At 43.1% G+C, this 17790-nt stretch overlaps 1 protein-coding gene across 2 annotated transcripts in view; it reads right to left on the minus strand.

The window, feature by feature from the left end:
- gabra3 (gamma-aminobutyric acid type A receptor subunit alpha3) overlaps positions 1-17790 on the minus strand; it is a 94216-nt gene that overhangs the window by 61199 nt on the left and 15227 nt on the right. For both annotated transcript variants that reach the window (XM_037120652.1, XM_037120651.1), the window contains exon 2: positions 3391-3497. In XM_037120652.1, coding sequence (XP_036976547.1) covers positions 3391-3476 — 86 coding nt within the window. In that variant the 5' untranslated portion in view covers positions 3477-3497. The remainder of the gene's footprint in view (positions 1-3390; positions 3498-17790) is intronic.

A 17790-nucleotide genomic window follows, 5' to 3' on the forward strand; every position in this document is an offset into this window, starting at 1 on the left:
TTGTCTGTTACACCTTAATCCATTAGGAAAGTCTCCTGCCTCAACTGTAGTAAAGCCGATTTGGAGCCCGCCGATAGCATCAGTGGGCATGAGGGAGGTGGCAGTTCTCAGAGAGAACCGGGCTCTGCTGATACGCAGATATTCTGAGAGCGTGTGCGCACTGATGTGCCGAGGATTAATCCTAAACTCTGGCAACTTGAACTTTGATGGACAGTTCATATATACTTCCACTTTCAGATGCTAATTTCAGGAGAAATTTCATTTTTTTTTTTTTTCCCTGTTGGGGCTCGGATTTCTCGAGAGGCAACACATAATCGTGTCTTCCCTTGGATGAACTTGGGGTAAAGCCTCATTTAGCGCAAGTTTAGCTGAGTAAAAAAAAAAAAATGTGTTGAGAATAGACCGCTGTGCGAAGGCTTTGCATATGTGCACACTACATCATGTCTCAAGTAATTTGCAGGAAAGATTAACATTGTGAAAATCCTCGTCACGTGCTGCGTCCATGCATAATGAATGCTCGGGCTGGAAAAGGGTGCGATGACAATGTTCTGTTCCTGAATATGTCAACACTTGGTACATTTCCATTATTAACCTACTGTGTTCCTCACAGCTAATGATTTTTTTTTCTCCATATTTACATCTATTATAATCATGAATACTGATGCCAATAATTCTTCAATCTGCTTTTCTGGCCTTGGGCTGCATAATCAGTCCAACGGGGTTGGGGGGCTTTACTGAGCTTTGGCAGGTCAAAACTATGAGAATATTAATCATCTATACACTCGTTTTTGTTATAGTTAATGTGGTGAAAGTACAGGTTTGGAGAGGGGTTTGATGGGAAACAAAATGCTTGAACAGACACACAACTTTAGCCTTATCATTCTGTTTTCCAAGTATACTGCATTAGATATTAATACTTCCTGTTTTGCAGTGAACCCGTGGACATACAAGACGGCTATCACTGGCTCGCTTTGATACTGAAGAGAGATCTCAAACGTGATTTTCAGACGGGTTCTGGAGTTACAAGCAGCATCTTTTCTCTCAGATTTCTCTGCAGATTCTGCAGCGATGATGATATCCTCAGAAAAAACGTAAGTCACACTGAGTCTAAGGATATATATATCATATCTGAGTGGTTAGATATGACTAAGTTATCAGGCCAAGAGGGAGGACTAATTTTGACGCAAATTGCGGCTCAACGTCTCCATCCGCCCCCTCAACACTTCCTGCAATCTCCCCTCCTCCCCTCCCAGTTTAAAAAAACCTCTGATGTGGATAGATGCGGACACCTCGACATTACTACTCATTCCAAAACCATGGGCATTCATGTACTGCCTCCACTCTTCTGGGAAAGCTTCCCACAAAATGTTTTGAGCCGACTGCAGGCGTTTGCTCCCACTCAGCCCAGAGAGCCTTAGTGAGGCTGGACAGTGATGTTGGGCTGAGGTCAGGGTGCTGTGCAGGACTGTCATGTCCTTCCAGACCAGACTGGGACAAACAATTCTTCATGATCCCGCTGCATGGGGACACTGAATGTCACGTTGAAAGAGGAAACCGTTGCAGCAAAGTTGGAGGGAAGCATTAGCTGTGTATCCATCATAATGTTTGTATGCACACCTTTTTTTCCGAACAAGTTATGGCCACTAAGCTCTAGCAGATGTTTCCATCCAGATGGCGACGGAGTAACCATTTCCTCTGTCGGCCTCTTCCCATGTTCCCATTTCCAGATCAATTCCCACATCCTATCGCCAATGTGTCCCCCTACTGTTAATTATTATTTTGATGGTAAACTTCGTAATAAGAAAAGTTTCACTGAATTGTTGTTGTGAGAAATTAAAATCAGGATGTGTCACAGTTGCCCTGATGGACTGGATTCACCGCTGTTCCTGTTGAAAGCAGCTGACGTGCTGTAACTTGTGGTGAAATTTGGTATTACTCACTGGTCTTGTTGTTTTGCGACCTCTTCTTCGCATCTGTTTATTGCAGCCAGGCAAAGTGTATCTTACACTGCCATTTTCTGATGAAACTATGCATTGCATACCGTAGTTTATACTCTCCAAACCAGCTGGCGTCTAATTAGTATTTTGTTTTGCCGTATTTTCTTCAAATTAGATGAAAAAGCAGCATATGTGGTTAAAATATCATTGTGTGCTGCAGCAGTGACATTTCCTTTCATTGAAAAACACCCTTCGGACTGACGGTACACAAGATTACTGTGTGTGTACACGGCTGTTAACAGCAGGTTTGTTTACGTGAGCCACATACATCATGTCCTTGAGTCGGAACGTCATGAGGCACCAAAGAACCTATTCTTGTGAAAAGACGTCTTGCCAGGTTTGGCCACCGATTTCTCCTGGCCACACATTTCTATTTAATATATGTAATTACAAGTGCTGTGTGCTCCTAATAAGCAAGGAGAGCCAAGTGGCACAATGACAAAGCAAACTGGGCTAATCCCTGTCACACTGTTCTGATTTCTCTCCCCAGCCTGCTTTCTTCCAGGTTCCACGAGCGTCTGCCGGCGTGCAAAATCTTAAAGTGATTTACACTTCCTGCCACAACATCCAGCCTTATCAACAATGCAAACATGGCCACCTGTGCAATCTCTTCGTTTTTGAAATTACAAGGAGCGTGATTCGAATGACTCCCAGACATCCTGCACGGAGCTCCTCTCTTCTTCTTTCATTTTTATTTTGCTGACTCCTTATACCACACAGGGGAAAATGTGTTCAGGACGCAGGAGCAAAACTGCTGTGAATGGACAATCACGGTCCTGGTGTGCCGCACAGTGCAAATTAATTCACCAGTCGGTGAAATTTGGACCGGTGCGAAGGGAGAGCACCAGCTAGAAGAGAGCAGAAACCCACTTCATGTTCGCCCTAGTTTACCACAAAGGTAGCACGGGGTCTATTTTAGTCCTCGTCCAAAAAATGTGAAAGTCACAGCGTTGTCCAGGAAGTCCTTGAGCGCTCAAACTATCTACTGGGGGTTGCAGGAGAAATTGATTGTTCGGTGCTCGAGGTTTTCTCAGTCAGATCTGCACTTTATTTTATCAACACCATTACAGAGGTGTGGTTTTTTTCATTTACCAAACTGACAGTCACAGCTGAGACAATCCCAGAGTGCAATAACAGAAACAATTCTTACTTTTTTTTTCCCCCCCTCTGCTCACAGAATAGATGAACTTCTGCTTCTAATGGTGTCGGTTCGATTACGATGTCTGCTGCAGCAGCGAGCCTGATTAATACGGGCATTATACAAAACACATTACCGGTACTTCAGGAGAGACGGAGTTGGGAGGGGGGCAGTGAAATGGTTTTAGAGGAAGGAGGACAGTTAATATTAAACAGAGGGACAGTGAGGGGTGAGGCGAGGTGAGGTGTGTCGTACCTGGCTTCGGGAAGGAGGTTGAGGAGCAGGAGGAAGGTCCACAAGCCAAAGTCCGGCGATTTAAGCTTCTGAGGTGCAGCAGCCATGTCAGACTATAGAGGGGACTCCTGTAGAAACGAGAGAAGATGAAGGAGGAAAATTACGCGAAATCTTTAAAAGCCTAATAGGTAAATGGCATCCGATGATCAACAAATTGATTTCTAATGATTCACTGAAGCCTCAGCCCTCCTGCTCCTGACTGGTTTATGCTCTTCGTTCAATGATTGATGATTCTGTTTGCTCTTCAACTCATCCGCTGACATTTTTTATACGTAACGGCATCTGGCTGTCAAACAAACGGAACAAGAATTGTTTATGACGTGACATACATCAGAAGGTGTTTAAAAACTTCATGAGAGCCAGACGAGAGGGACTGTGGGGGAGCGAATGACGAGAGACGACAGGTTGACTGTGTTTGATCAGTGTGGAAAAACGATCCTCATGATCTCTCCTGCATGCGCACATCATCGCCTGTCCTTCCAGTCAACTGAGCGACGAGGACGACATGTAAAGCGGTGGGTGAAAGCTGTGTTTATGTGTATCACTTTTCACACACATAACCAAATCACCTCATGCGTCAGACCGGCGCCGCGGCGTGAGGAGCACACACAGCTGTTTCCCCCGTCTCTCTCCTTGCACATCACTGAGCAGTAGACTTGAACAGTTTTCAGACAATAATTAGCCCGGGTAATGATATTTGCCGGCGAGCTCTTCGGCACACCTGTCTGGAGGAAACTTGTCTCCTCTCGCGTCTCTGCCTGGTGATCCAAAACACACCTGGTGGAAGCGCCGAATCAACAGTCAGGCAACGAAACCTCATCTCAGGCAAGACATCAGATCTAATTTTTATTCATTGGGGTTCTGGGTGGGGCGGAGATATTAATATGTTCAAGCCCGTCAGCAGACACAGGGCTGGTGTTGGTGCCTTGTATTCTCTGTCTCCCATTTAATAGCTCTGGCTCAAAGACAGAGGCTGGAATATTTCAGAAATTATTTGTTTATATTTTGTATGCTAATTTTCACTTTTGATAGTTTAATATTCACATTTTCACATTAAGTTTTTCCTGCTCTCTTTACTCCTCCTCCTTCAGATTTTTGTCAAGTTGTACTTATTCCAATTGCCATCCTTATTAAAAATGCATGATATGGATTTCTTTTTCAGCCAATTACTTTTTACCAATTACCTGCTTCTCTCGGCAGATGCCGATAAGATAATTGCTAATCTTCACATCTTTGTATTTTAGAAAGAAGTTCAAGCACGTCTGATGATAGGAGAGGCAGAGATGTAGTGAGCAAAGACCTTTTGTGCGTCTTCTTTTGTTTCCTTAAAAAGGTCAACAGAAGCTCCTCTCTCCCACAGAAAACACTGCTTCTTAAACGCCTCGTCAGTGGCGCTATCACACTATGTCACCATGTCACGCATTCTGCATAACTTAAGCCTCACAGCTAGTTTAGCAAGTGAGAATTGATTCATCACAGCAGCTCTGGTGTTGTTAGTGTCACTGGCTCAGGCGTGTGTGAGCTGACCATTCAGAGCAGACTGTGGATTCAGTAGGCGGGGCCTTCAAGAGTGTTTCAGACAGAATCAGACCACAGAGCTGCAGCATCGGATGTGTTTTTTGAGCACAAAAGCATGAAAAACCGCTCTAGTAGTAACCCAGAATAAAATTGCCAATAACACACATTATTTCTAGCCAACATTTATCGTTCAAGCCCTAATTGTATATTTAGAAATTTAGTGGGAGGGTATTATGTATAAAAAAGTTGTAATAACACAGCATGCCTGCCGTTTCTATACCCATAACTATTAGCATCACAGATGTGGCCCTGAATAATTCAATCCACCTCCAACTGAATACATGAAATATTAAATGACCCACCTAAATATCCCTGAACCAAATTAAACTGAACACATATGAGTACTGTTATTCAGGTGTCAGTAATCACGAGAGATGACGTAGCTCAAGCGCCACGACTTTGACGGGTCCAGCAAACCCCCGAAAAACATCACATAAAATCCTGAAATAAACACATTATACACAGCTCCCTTCTTTTGCTGCTATAATAATGACAAACGGTAAATCATTTTATCAAGGTTGCAGTCTCAACGATTAAATGACCTCTCTTAAAAATTGTCGCGCTACTGAATGCAGACTGAAATCACCAGCAAGACGGAAAAGAGGAAGCCAAATGACTGAGGTGCTGCCTTTAGTACGACCACTCGAGCGAGCGCACCTGAAGCAGCTGCGTCGTACTTAAAAGGCTTCCATTGTGCTTTTGTGAGATTCAGCCCCCGTCCCCCCCCTCCGTCTTTATCGCCGCCATGGAGGAGGAGATCAAACGCTCTCCTGAGGGTGGAATCAGTGTCCTGTGTGTGAGTGCAGAGCAGCGATCATTACAGGAGGAGTAAACAAATGGATGGATATAAAAAGATACACTTCAGGTTAGTGCACAAACTGCGACCGTACTTTTTAAAACTATGTCTGCGAAACCACTTTTTAAAGGAGCTGTCTCTGCACTGATTGTAGCCGAAGTTCAGTCAAGTTCCACATCTGATGCACTTTTATTTTCTGGCGGGCGTGAGGCGAAGTACTCAAAAGCAGCCAATTATTTCCAAATGTTTTACGAGAGAGCTGCTTGTTTCTCGGCAGTTTGTAACCCTAATTATAAGGATATGTAGAAGTGGAGCGGCGGTGAATCTTCGACGTTGATGCATTGGCAATTTGGGATCATCACAAGTGAACAGCTACTGAAACATCTGATCTTATATCAAGAACAACAACAACAAAATCTTGTTCTTGCCACTGGGTAGAGCGCGCCGTCACAAAGATGCTCATAAAGTGTGTTTGAGTTACAACGACCGGTTGAAGCTTATAGAAAAATGTCATTCGAATGTATAAAACATGTTGACGATAATCAATGACCTTACAGGGAAAATGCACCAGAATCAATAAACACAGGAGTCTTTGCCTCATAAACACTGGAGACATGTGGTGTTGTCGATGTGAAGATATTTACAGTCACCGTTATTAACCTGCGACTGACTTAAATTAAGCTTCCTTCCACACGGCCTGAGAAATATGTTGCTTCTGTGATGTGGGGACGCAAATCACGATGCTCCCATGTTACCACACCTCGCCAAAAAGCAAATAAACCACGTAAGGGAAGCAGGAAGGGAGAGTTACCGTCAGCGTCTGAGCCGATCTGACTTTTCTGTCTGTTTCTGGCCTCTAAACACATGGAAACAAGATGCTTTATTGACATTAAAGCTACCAAAACGTCCTGTTCATTGTGCGTTAACCTCTGATGCTAAAATATCAGAAAGTGTACAAGCTTACTAACTACTTAGCTAGAAAGCTACATGTTTAATGTGTTTTTGTAACATGTAAACAAATTGTGGACTGAACACAACAACCGTATGCTAATGGCGGCATTGGCAAATACACAAGCCTGTCTATGAAGTCTATCAGCACATAGTAAATATTGATAATAGGCTAAATTTGAGTGTTTGAAATCTGAATAGACTTAGAATAACTTAAAAAATGAGGAATTACATTTGAATGGGATCATAGACGAGCGGCTGACAAGCGTTAGCGCGATTCATCCCAGACCTGAGTTACTTGAGTAGCTACTCGATAAGCAAAATTTTTGTGAATGCAGCCAATTAAAAACCGAGCGCGCTCGATGCAAATGAGTCGAAATGTTGTTTTTCATAATTTCATCCCCTCGTCTCCCCTTTCAACAAACGTCAGGCTCAAAGGCAGGCCGGCTCCCAGACTGTGTCAAATTAAACCGATCTTGTGTTGCTTGAAAAAAAAAAAAAAGAATTGCTGGTAAACAGAAAACTGCAGAGATTCAGACCTCACATCAGGCTTCCACCTCTTTCTTTTCTCCCTTTTCTTTCCTTTCTTTTCTCTTCTGTCTGTACATTCTGCCAACAGAGGTTATGTTAAAGCTAATTTTCGATCGTTATCCATTAAAGATTTTATGTGTCCCATAAAAAAAAAAAAACACAGGATGCCCTCTGGAGTCAGAGGTATCATTTCCTTGTCTTATAATGTCTGTCTGGAAAATTGCAATGCTAATTTCCTGACGTATATTGCCACAGTTTCAAGTCACTTCCACTCACTTGGGGATCATCTGTGTGCACGTGCCATCTTAAGGAGGCTCTCGATGTCCGGGGTTGAATAAATCTTTTGAAAATACATTGATTCCTCTCTGCCTCGAGGTTCCAGTTATTACCCAGTGTTGTTTCATCACTGGCAGTCATAGTTCGCAGGAGTTGAAAAGGAAGGATTGGACCTCATTAAAGAGACGATGTCCGGACACTTGCAGACTCTAATAATGTGCTTGGTAAACAAAAAACAGTAAAGATAAAGACGTAAAAATGTAATTATTCTCATTAGTTGGCCTCATGAACTCACATTTCCTTTAGGATCTCTGTTTGTATTCATTCAGCCACACGCCTCCTCATCACAGCGCCAATTAGAGCTGCGGTGAAAGAAAATCATGGAGAAAGCTCAGCAGACACTCTTACAAGTGTCAACAGATCCTTTTCTGTGCGAATAAGACGAACAGGCAGTGAAAATGAGACTGGCTGCCGGCCGCTGTCTGCATTTCTGCACCACATTTACCAATACCTGTCATGTAAATGAGGGGTTCAGCAGCCCCCGGGGCTCAGATTGTGCTCGAAAAAACAGAAAATATGAAGGGAGGGGAAAAAAAAAAAAAGACATGGTGGCTTTTGTTGGCAAATTAAAAATAGCTTGCCTAAGGTGACAGTGGAGCTGAAGCGCTCTCCACATCCAAGTCTTTTTAACATTTGTTTTCGGTTCTAGAGTCAGTTAGAAAAAAAAAAAAAAGAATAAGCATACACAATGAGTAATGTAATCACATCTGACAGAATTAAAAAAGGCTATAAATATATTTGATGCAAATGAGCTGAAGACTCCAGACCGGGCGACTACGCCGAGTGATTTGTCGAACAATAAAGATAATAAGTCCTCTGATAAGAAGTGGCAGGGCCTAGTTTCCTCAGAGAAGGATGTCAGCCGGGGACAATTTGGGTTTTTCATTTATTTTTATAGTTTTTGGCTGTCATTCATGACCCGAAGGGAAACTAGAATACAAACTGTGATGCTGTGAAAGTTCACGGTGTGTTTTTCTGTGTTAATAAAAACCACCCGCCTGGGTTACTGCACAGGATGTCGAAGAACGTCTCACATCTACCTCTCCACCCCCCCCAAAAAAAACCAAACTGTGGACCTCATCAGCCAATAAACACTGTCGACTGCAGTAATTGTTGAATTTAGGACACAGCTCTACAGCCGTGTAATCCGAGTGGCTGCTGTTAAACTAAAAATAGCTCTAAATCCTGTCACATTTGGTTTGATGTGACGGTCATGCACCGAACATCTACCACTGATCTTTTTGGTCTGCAATCTAATCACATATATAAAAAGAACTTCAGACTGAACCCAGACGGTTTAAGAACTTGATTGTATTCAGTGAAAAAAGAAAGTAGGTCTGCACCAACATGACTCCAGTACGACTCGTCTACTGATGTTACATCGAGGCGGAGAGAATTAGAAGCTTCACTGAGGACCGAGGATCGATATGTTTTCAGGAGCTTTTGCTCGATTAATATATCACAACTCAGCAACTAACACTGACAAAGGCTGGATCGGTGATTCCCATCTAAGGATGGAAAGGATAAATAACTCGCAAATGGATAAATGGTCCGAAATAGACGGCAGAAAGTCACAGACCGATTATCTTGAAGTGACAGGCAGCAGCTAATGGTGTGCAGTGCAGGTTGTTCTGTAACAAACTGTTGATGCTGCTCAACCCTGACGAGTACGAGCGCAGCCTCCGAGAGGACAGAGGCCGGTTTGACGACAGGAAATACAGCACAAGGTTGTTTTTCTTGCATCTTGGTGCTGAGTAAAGCAAGTAGGACCGCTTTACCGAGCTAACGGCAGCTAACGTTACATTTAGCGGGAAAAAAAACCTACCGGTATCTGTCAAATCAGGAGACTTCATCACTCACCTCGGTACTGTAACTGGCCGCTATCTTCGTTCTCGGAGGCCCGTATATGGCCTCCAGTCATGAGCTGTTGTCAGCATGTTTGTTAGCTTCAACAACAAGTAAAGCTATCTGTCCAGAGTTAATCAAGGCAGAGAGCAGCCAGAGGGGAAAAAACCAGCGAATATTTACTCCATAAAATCACCCAGTTTCACCCACATCACTGAATAAAATTATAAAGTTGTGTTTTTACACAGTATTTGTGGTGACATTCCTCTTTTTATACATCCATGGCTGCATCATACAATAACGGAGGCATTTTATTGGACAAATAATTTATATTTCGCCCCAGTGAGTGCAGCATGAGTCATCAACATCGCTAATGATTTTCCTCTATTACACCATTAAAAATACCTACAGCTTTTTGCCAGTACTGGTGTACAGGTGATACAGATATGCAGCAAGATAGATGTGGGTAAAAAAACTTACAGAGCAGTTAATTAAACAGTTAGTTAGGTAATAGTTAAATAATACCATGTCATAAAGATAAAGATAATAACAGATATATTCATGGATAAAGTGTAAATAAACTGTTAGCTGAGGACAGTTAGCTTCGTATTAACTACTAACAGTTAGCTACAAAAATGAGCCTAACATATAACACATGAGCGGTTGATGACGACACTCAGAACCGGATAAACACTGCTCGGTCCATAAAAGCGGTTCCTGATTTCATCTGCGAGTTGAGGCACATCTGACAGAAAAATGTGTTGTTGATGACGCCGTGCACGAGGGCCACAGGTGGATCTAATGAGCGACGACAATTTCTCTCTCTCTTGTCTTGGGACTGTGTGTTAATTTGATCATTAGGCCTCGTCACTGCCGAGTGATCAATGTATCGGGGCTGCCAGGTGGACCCGGGGGGGCATCAATATTATGTTACACCGGTTGATAATTTGTCAGGACTTTAGCTTTGCTCCTCACAGACATGTAATGGGAGTACAGTGGATCCATTATGAACCCGGCGCCACACGACAATGAGCCTCTGTTGTTGTTTTCAGGGCAGAGCAAAGATAAATTCCTCGCTGTCATTTTCATGTTTCTGTGCCAAGGTTCGGGCTGACTAATGTTCAGTGTAAGTAAACTGTGCACAGGTGCTGAAAGGAACCATAAAACTGTAAAATAAAGTGGCCTGAGTGGCCATGATGGTCCAGTCTAATCAAAGCTAAACATACTTAATCTCCCCTGAATTTAAGGTGAAGTGACTAGACAGATGTTTCTATTAGTGCCTAACTTGGCAGGGATCTAAAGGTCTCTCGCGCCAAGACACACTTGGAAAAAGCCGACTCTTTCCTGACTGCACTTTTTAAAAAGTGAGGTGAAAAACAGTGCGACAGCCTAAAATGCACTGGGGTCCTTTCATTTGCATAAAGAAATTAATAAAATAATACCACCAGATGGAGTTATTTTTACTGAGATAGATTTGGACTTTTCACGCTGCTTGCGTAAATTTACATGACAGCAGAGAAAAAAGAAAAAAAGAAAAAAGAAAATCTGGTTTCCAAAATGAGGCCACCGTGGTTAAAAGTAAAACACTGTCACGGCTCTTAAACATTCGTGATTTGACGCTCAGAAGGAGCTCGAACTTTTTTTTTCTCGGAAACACAGGATGTAAACTGCGAGCGCGGGGACGTGGTGTAAACTGCGACAATGCCGTGCACGTGACAGTGAATGCGACTCGATCCTCAACATGACGAGGCTTTCTAGGGGCTCAAGCTGGCGAAGACAGAAACAGCAGAGAAGTGCAAATTCCTGTAACCGCTTGCAGGTAGTGTACTGTTTACACCCGCCGACACGCCACCGTGGCCTCCATACAGCCATGATGGCTTCCTGCTGAGGGAATGGCCTCATGTAAGACCTCTCCCTGCCTCCCCACTCCCTCCTCACAAGTAACAGCGAGGTTGGATTGTTTGATGGATCCAGCGGCTCCCCTCCGCGTCTGAATAAAGCCGATTTGACAAACACCTCGATTCAATATTACTGTCGGCCTTCAATGGTTCTCACCTGTCAGGTTGCTAATGGGCGAGATCTATAATGCTTACTCAGTTGAGCATGTTTGCCAACACAGAGCACAGCTGGGTAATTCTCTATAGATAGTGCTGAATCTACAATATTTGATATCCATTTATCAAATCTGTTCGGCACATAATGTAGAAATGAACAGAGCGTGTTCCCGTACAGAGCTCAGCGAACAGCGTCGACACAATAACCCTCAACACTTTTCATAGGGAGCTTAATATTATTCACAGTGTGTTGTTCCCATTACAGATCACAACCAGCTATTCTAAAATTAAGTGTAACTGTGAAAATAACTTTTTTTCCATGCTGAAACTCTAAAGAAAAAAAAAATATTTTCAACATACTTTTAAAATGGCAATTGTCCCCGCGCCAACGTTTAATTACGCTGCTGGGAGGAAGAGATCTAATCAGACAAATACAATAATCATGTAAATCAGTGTGACTTTTACAATTAAGAGTCGCGGCGCCGACAAAAACTCCCGCAGATTGGCGACGCGAGTCACCACAGCTGTAATTAACACAAGTGGAGACGCAGCAGTCGGGCCGGGTACAGGGCGTCTGCCTCGCGAGGTGAAATCTGTCAGAGTTCATCAGGGATTCCCGGTGAAGAGCATTACCTTCTCTAGCACTCACCACCTGTGCTCATGTTTTACCTCGGGCGTCGTTGCGCCGTGTGCAACTCAAACGCTGCACAGCTTCAAGATTGCAGACCTGCACTGCCGATCCTCTCCTCTGATACATTTCGGTTTGTATTTACACTTCAGAGAACGGTATGTCACATAATGGGAGCGAAGTAAATAGGCCACAACAATAAATATGAGGGAATAAGCGTCCTCTTTTATTTCTGAGGATGCAAATGCCATATGCGGGAAAATGGGAGAAATATCGTGATTAAAGGAGGAAAAAAAAAAGGCTCTTGTAATTCTCCGCTCATGCACTTTCAACGTCCTCATTAAATACACAGAAAAAGTAGAACAATGACATTATTAACAGCGGTTCTAAGGATGCGATACAGTTTAAGCTTGGGGGCCAAGAGCGAGAATAAGAAGTCACTGTTTGCTCAAGACAAGAGGATGAGAAGAAACAAAACAATAAAATAAATAAAATCACAACACGAATAATGTTGTTGAGTGTAACTGCCCTGGTAGTTCATATTCAGAAGGAGCGCTCACGTCCTCCGGGTTCAAATTAAACCTTATTACACACATAAATTCTCCTGTTTCCATTTTGTATCCCCCTTTTTCAAAATATATAAAGCGTTAATAATGTTTTTCGATGGTTTGTTAATTTTACAGAAACATCACGTGATAGTCTGTGCGCTCGCAACAATACATAACCTGAAATGTTGAATTTATGGATTGTTAACTCACACCAACAGCAGCCTGACAGTGACGGAGGCATCTAAACTAAAGATACATCCTCTAAACCGCAACGCCGCCTGCCGCTCCCCCCGCCTCCCCTGCACCATCAGCGCAAATAACAAGCAAGAAAATAGATGTCAAACTGAACATTTGCAAAAGGCTTAAGCAGACAAGAATCCTTCAAAGCTGATAGCATTACATGGGCAGCAGAGCAGGGCCCCACATGGAGGGGGAAATTAATATCTCAGTTCAGACTGTGACAAGTTCTGCATCTCCTCAATGGATTATGATTACAGCTGGAACAAAGTCTTTGCCCATTAGGAGGGGTAACCGAATGGGCTTACGATGAGAACAAGTGGGCACCAGACGGAAGGGATTGAGAAGTGAGATGTGCAGTAAAAATTCAGTGTGCTGCCACATGTTACAGCATTAATCTTGGATTTCCATTAAGCTGTAGACCTCAGTAGTGTCGACAGAGAACCTGTCAGGCTGTTTACAACACAAATATTAAACGACAGCGCCGATTCAGAACGATCCCTGTAACAAAAGTGGTCTTTTGGCTTCGCGTATCGTCGAAATCAGGCAAATAACATTAAATATTTTCTTTCTTTCTTTCAGGTCAGACTGTGGGTCCCATCTGGGTGTCCGGGCAGCATTCCTGTAAATTTTGACCGGCACAGAATTGGACACATCTATGGCCAACTGGCCAATTCCAGTCGCTGGCCAGGTTGCCGGTTCACATGTGGTGAATTCTGTCTCTCTCTCATTCGGTGCAGAAAAAAACAAACAAAAAAACAAAAATGAATCCCCGCTCACAAAAATGTATAAATCAGCTTTTTTATGCCACATCTGTGATTGCATTAATAGTCAATTAACACTCAGTGCAGCAGAGTACTTTAGAAAGGAAATTAGATTCCTGTCTTTTTGAATGATAATAACAGTATGTCGGAGTTAGATTACACTTGATAGCGACTTGACAGCGACTCCCGAGTCATACGGACCGTGCAGCACAAATCCGAGGCTGAACATGGTGTGACTGCGTACTAGGTGCCTGCACGGACACACATGTTTAGCCCGTCAGCTCCCAGTGACGTTGACACAGCACAGTTGTGCACAGGGAATGATATTGCAGGTCAGAACAGCGGCCTACCGCTGTGAGATTGCTATGGGAATACAAATGAGTGTGGCATGGAGAAGCAAGCAGCGGATAAAGCATGCAATGCTGTGCCAGTGGAGACAGAGCATAAGGATTTGCTGTGGACCACATGGTGCTCTAGATACAGTGGAAAAGGGAAGACCATGTCTGTGAAATAACACGGTACACACACAGGTGAAAATGAGCAATGAGGTACTGCGAGGGCTCAGCCTCACTGGACCCTGTGCGAAAAAGCGCTTTATTCCTTCAGGTTTTGTCACAATCAGGCCGTCGGCGTCGAAGCTATCACCTAACAAATCACAATTGAAGTGATGATGCACCCGCTCTAATTGGCTCCAGGGCTGCCTGCATTATTCATGGCTAACAGCATGTTGCACTTGTTTGCGTGGCAGTAATTGTTAAGTGATTAACCTGCTGATTGCTCGCCTGATTCATTTTCCAAACCGTTTTTTTTAGCCATCTCACTGTTGTCTGATCGTTGGAACAATTCACCGTTTGAGGTGCCTGGTGGATGCTGAAGGCCTGGAGGGTCGGCCGGCTCCACAAAGCTGTTTGTTGTTGAGCCGACGTTTTTACAATCCGAGCTCGCTCCAGCATGAGTCTTTTGACGTGGAATTTAACAGATTTAAAATAAGTAATTATTCTTTAAAAAAAAGTGTTTTAAATAAGCTGCGATTACTCTCACTGACCTGAAGTTTGAATAAAAATCAGAATATCGGACGTCACAGCTGCCTCATCACACGCAATGCCTGAAGGAGAGGAACTTACACAAGAAGTAATTTCACTACGAAGTAGCTGGATTTAATTTCAAAATTCACCCAAAAATACTGAAGGAATATGCTAACAAGCAATCAAAGTTATCATAGCGGTACAGCCACTGTCTTGTCATGTTCAGTTCCCCTGGTCTGCATGTCGAAGTGTCCTTGGGCAAGATACTGAACCCCAAACTGCTCCTGATGTGCTGATCAGCCACAGCCATCAGTTTATGAATGTTTGTATGAATTACTGTCAAAAAGCATCCGTTAAATGCCCTAAAATGTAAATGTAAATATAGCAAAACTCATGATGACATTGAGTAATTTATGGAGAAAAAACACTTCCATCACTTGAACTATGAACAAACGGTTGTCCACGATGCGAGACGCTCCATCAAGTTTGTCTCCAGAAAGGAACTCTGGCTTCAGGCCAGGAAGCAATAAATCATGAAGGAGGAATCACTTTGTATGGATCGGTCACATTCTAGTTAATTTTTTATGTTTAGTAGCCTATACAGTACATTGCTAACAAGGCATTTCAAGATCAACCCAGAAGCTACAGCCGCTCCGCTATTTGAACTTTCACACTCACTGTCTAGTTTTGTTAATGAGCTGAACCGTTTGTGTCACGTCGGGGTCTTTAGGCGCTATGAAAGATTTCCAAGTGCTCCTCTATACCACTCTGAAAACTACATCTTATACTAATGAACCATTTATTTAATGTACTGTACAGGACATTACTGGAGCGACAGAGGTCTCGGATCGTTTTATTTTATGGAGCCAATAGGTAGACTTCGCTAATTGGTGAAACACTGAGTGGGACCCACTGCCTGTTGGTCCAAAAAGCTAAAAAAAAAGCAGAACATAACGTACAGTGGCATTTTAAACATCTTATTGTCACATGAGATTGTTCCCACTTGCTTCAAAACAGCCACCATCGTTCCTCCTGCTGAGCCAAGTGTCACCCCAATCCTCATGAAGTGCTTTAAGAAACTGGTCCTCAAACACATCACAAACAACATCCAGCCTGCCAGTCTACGGGATGCTGTTTGTTGACTGCAGAATTCAATCACAACCTCTCCCATTAAAACTGATTGGCAAACTAAACACTCTGGGCTTGAGCACCACTCTCTCCAATTGGATATTGGACTTCCTCAGAAGCAGACCCCAGACAGCTGGGCCTGGCAGTCACACCTCCTCTAAGTCGGAGACCCCCAGGGCCGTGTGCTCAACCCCCTCCTGTTCACACCCGTGACTGAACTCCCAAACATCCAGAGAATTGTGATGTATGCAGATGAAACCACCACCGCTGGCCGCATCTACAAACAACAAGAGTTCTTATCAAAATTCTTGTCTACTATCACAGAGGAGCAATAGAAAGCATCCTGACTGGAAACATCACCAACTGGCATGGTTTGAGCATGGCCCAGGACAGGAAGGGTCTGCAGTGGGTAAATAAAGCAACAAGATCATTGGGACCCATTTACCGAGCATCTCTCTGTGAAGTGAGATGTCTAAGCAGAGCTGAAAGGATAGTTAAACACAACACCCACCTCAACAAAAGCCTGTTCACCCTGCTGCCGTCTGCCAAAAGACTCAGAGGCGTCCACTGTCAAACCACCAGACTATAAGCAGCTACTTTCCTTTAAAAGAAGCGACACTCTTCAGTTTATCCTTCACAATCCACTGTGGAGGTCAGCACATTTCTCCCATATGTAACATAAAGGAACTTAAACTTTTACAACCCTGGTGTTGTAAAATGACTAATAAATTAACCTTTCCACCAATGGAATTCACAAGGTCCACTGCAAACAGATTTATTGTTCCTCACAGGAAAAATTAAATACATCACCAGCATCGTTTAATCGTTGGTCCATTAACCTAGTGCACCCTGACTCAAATCACAGCTTTCCAGGCCATAAAGTGAATCTGAAAAAAAAGGCAGTGGCATTAATACTTAAACACAACAGTCCATTCAGAAGACTGGCACATAGTCCTCCAAAGCCATCAGAGAAAACAGTGTACAGAAAAAGAGAAGTTGGGAACATATACCAAACAACTGTCGGGCTTCATCTTGTCCTCTGAGTCGTGTGGTTTCACAAGGATTTAAGACGCGATGGTGCAAAAACATGAGACGGGCTGGTTGTTCTCCGATGGGACATCCATGTCATTGCCATCCATCAAATGCGCCACATATCACTTCATATCACTGCCCCATCAAAGATGGTCTGCGGATGAATATGTCAGGTATTCCCCAGACCTTTACCCACTGTCTGTCCTTGTACATCATTTTTAGCCATGGTAGAGTTGTTGTCTTAAGGATGGTAACGTCTGTCCGTCAGTCAGTCAGTTTGATACAGACTCTCATTCACTATGTGCTGGATGGTCAAGACATTGTGTATTGATCTCCAGAGGGCGAAGCCTAGTGACTTTAGCAATCCCACTCCATCGAAGGTCTATTGGATTTATGTGTCTGTGAACTGTCCCTTTAATGACATTGGTCATTTGTTTCAACAGCCATCGGATGGATTTCTATGATATTTGGTACAGATATTCACGTCCCCCTCAGGATGGATTTCCATCACTTTGGTCACCCCTTGACTTCCTGTTTTGGAGGAAAGTGCCATCTAATGCGGCCCATCAGTATCCAGTTAATGTACGAGGTTAGTGATATTCTAGAGGCTGTTAAAAGAATAATAAATGTGTCTGGTTGGAGTAGTATCATTAAAAATTCAAACGGTGTCCACGGGAGACGTTATAAATCAAGTAATGACGTTGGTCCAAATGATTACTTGAAATATTCAAGAATACGCCATTTTGATACTCTTCAGACTAAACTTTTAAGTTACAGTCACACCTCAACGTAAACCTTGGTATGCACATTAAAAAAACCCCCATTTAGACTCATGCATATCACAATTTATTTACCCATAACATCCTACTTATTTTTTTATAAGACTCTCCAGACAACAGCACTTAATAGAT

This window comes from Acanthopagrus latus, chromosome 13 (assembly GCF_904848185.1).
Source record: "Acanthopagrus latus isolate v.2019 chromosome 13, fAcaLat1.1, whole genome shotgun sequence".
NCBI classification, from domain to species: domain Eukaryota; kingdom Metazoa; phylum Chordata; class Actinopteri; order Spariformes; family Sparidae; genus Acanthopagrus; species Acanthopagrus latus.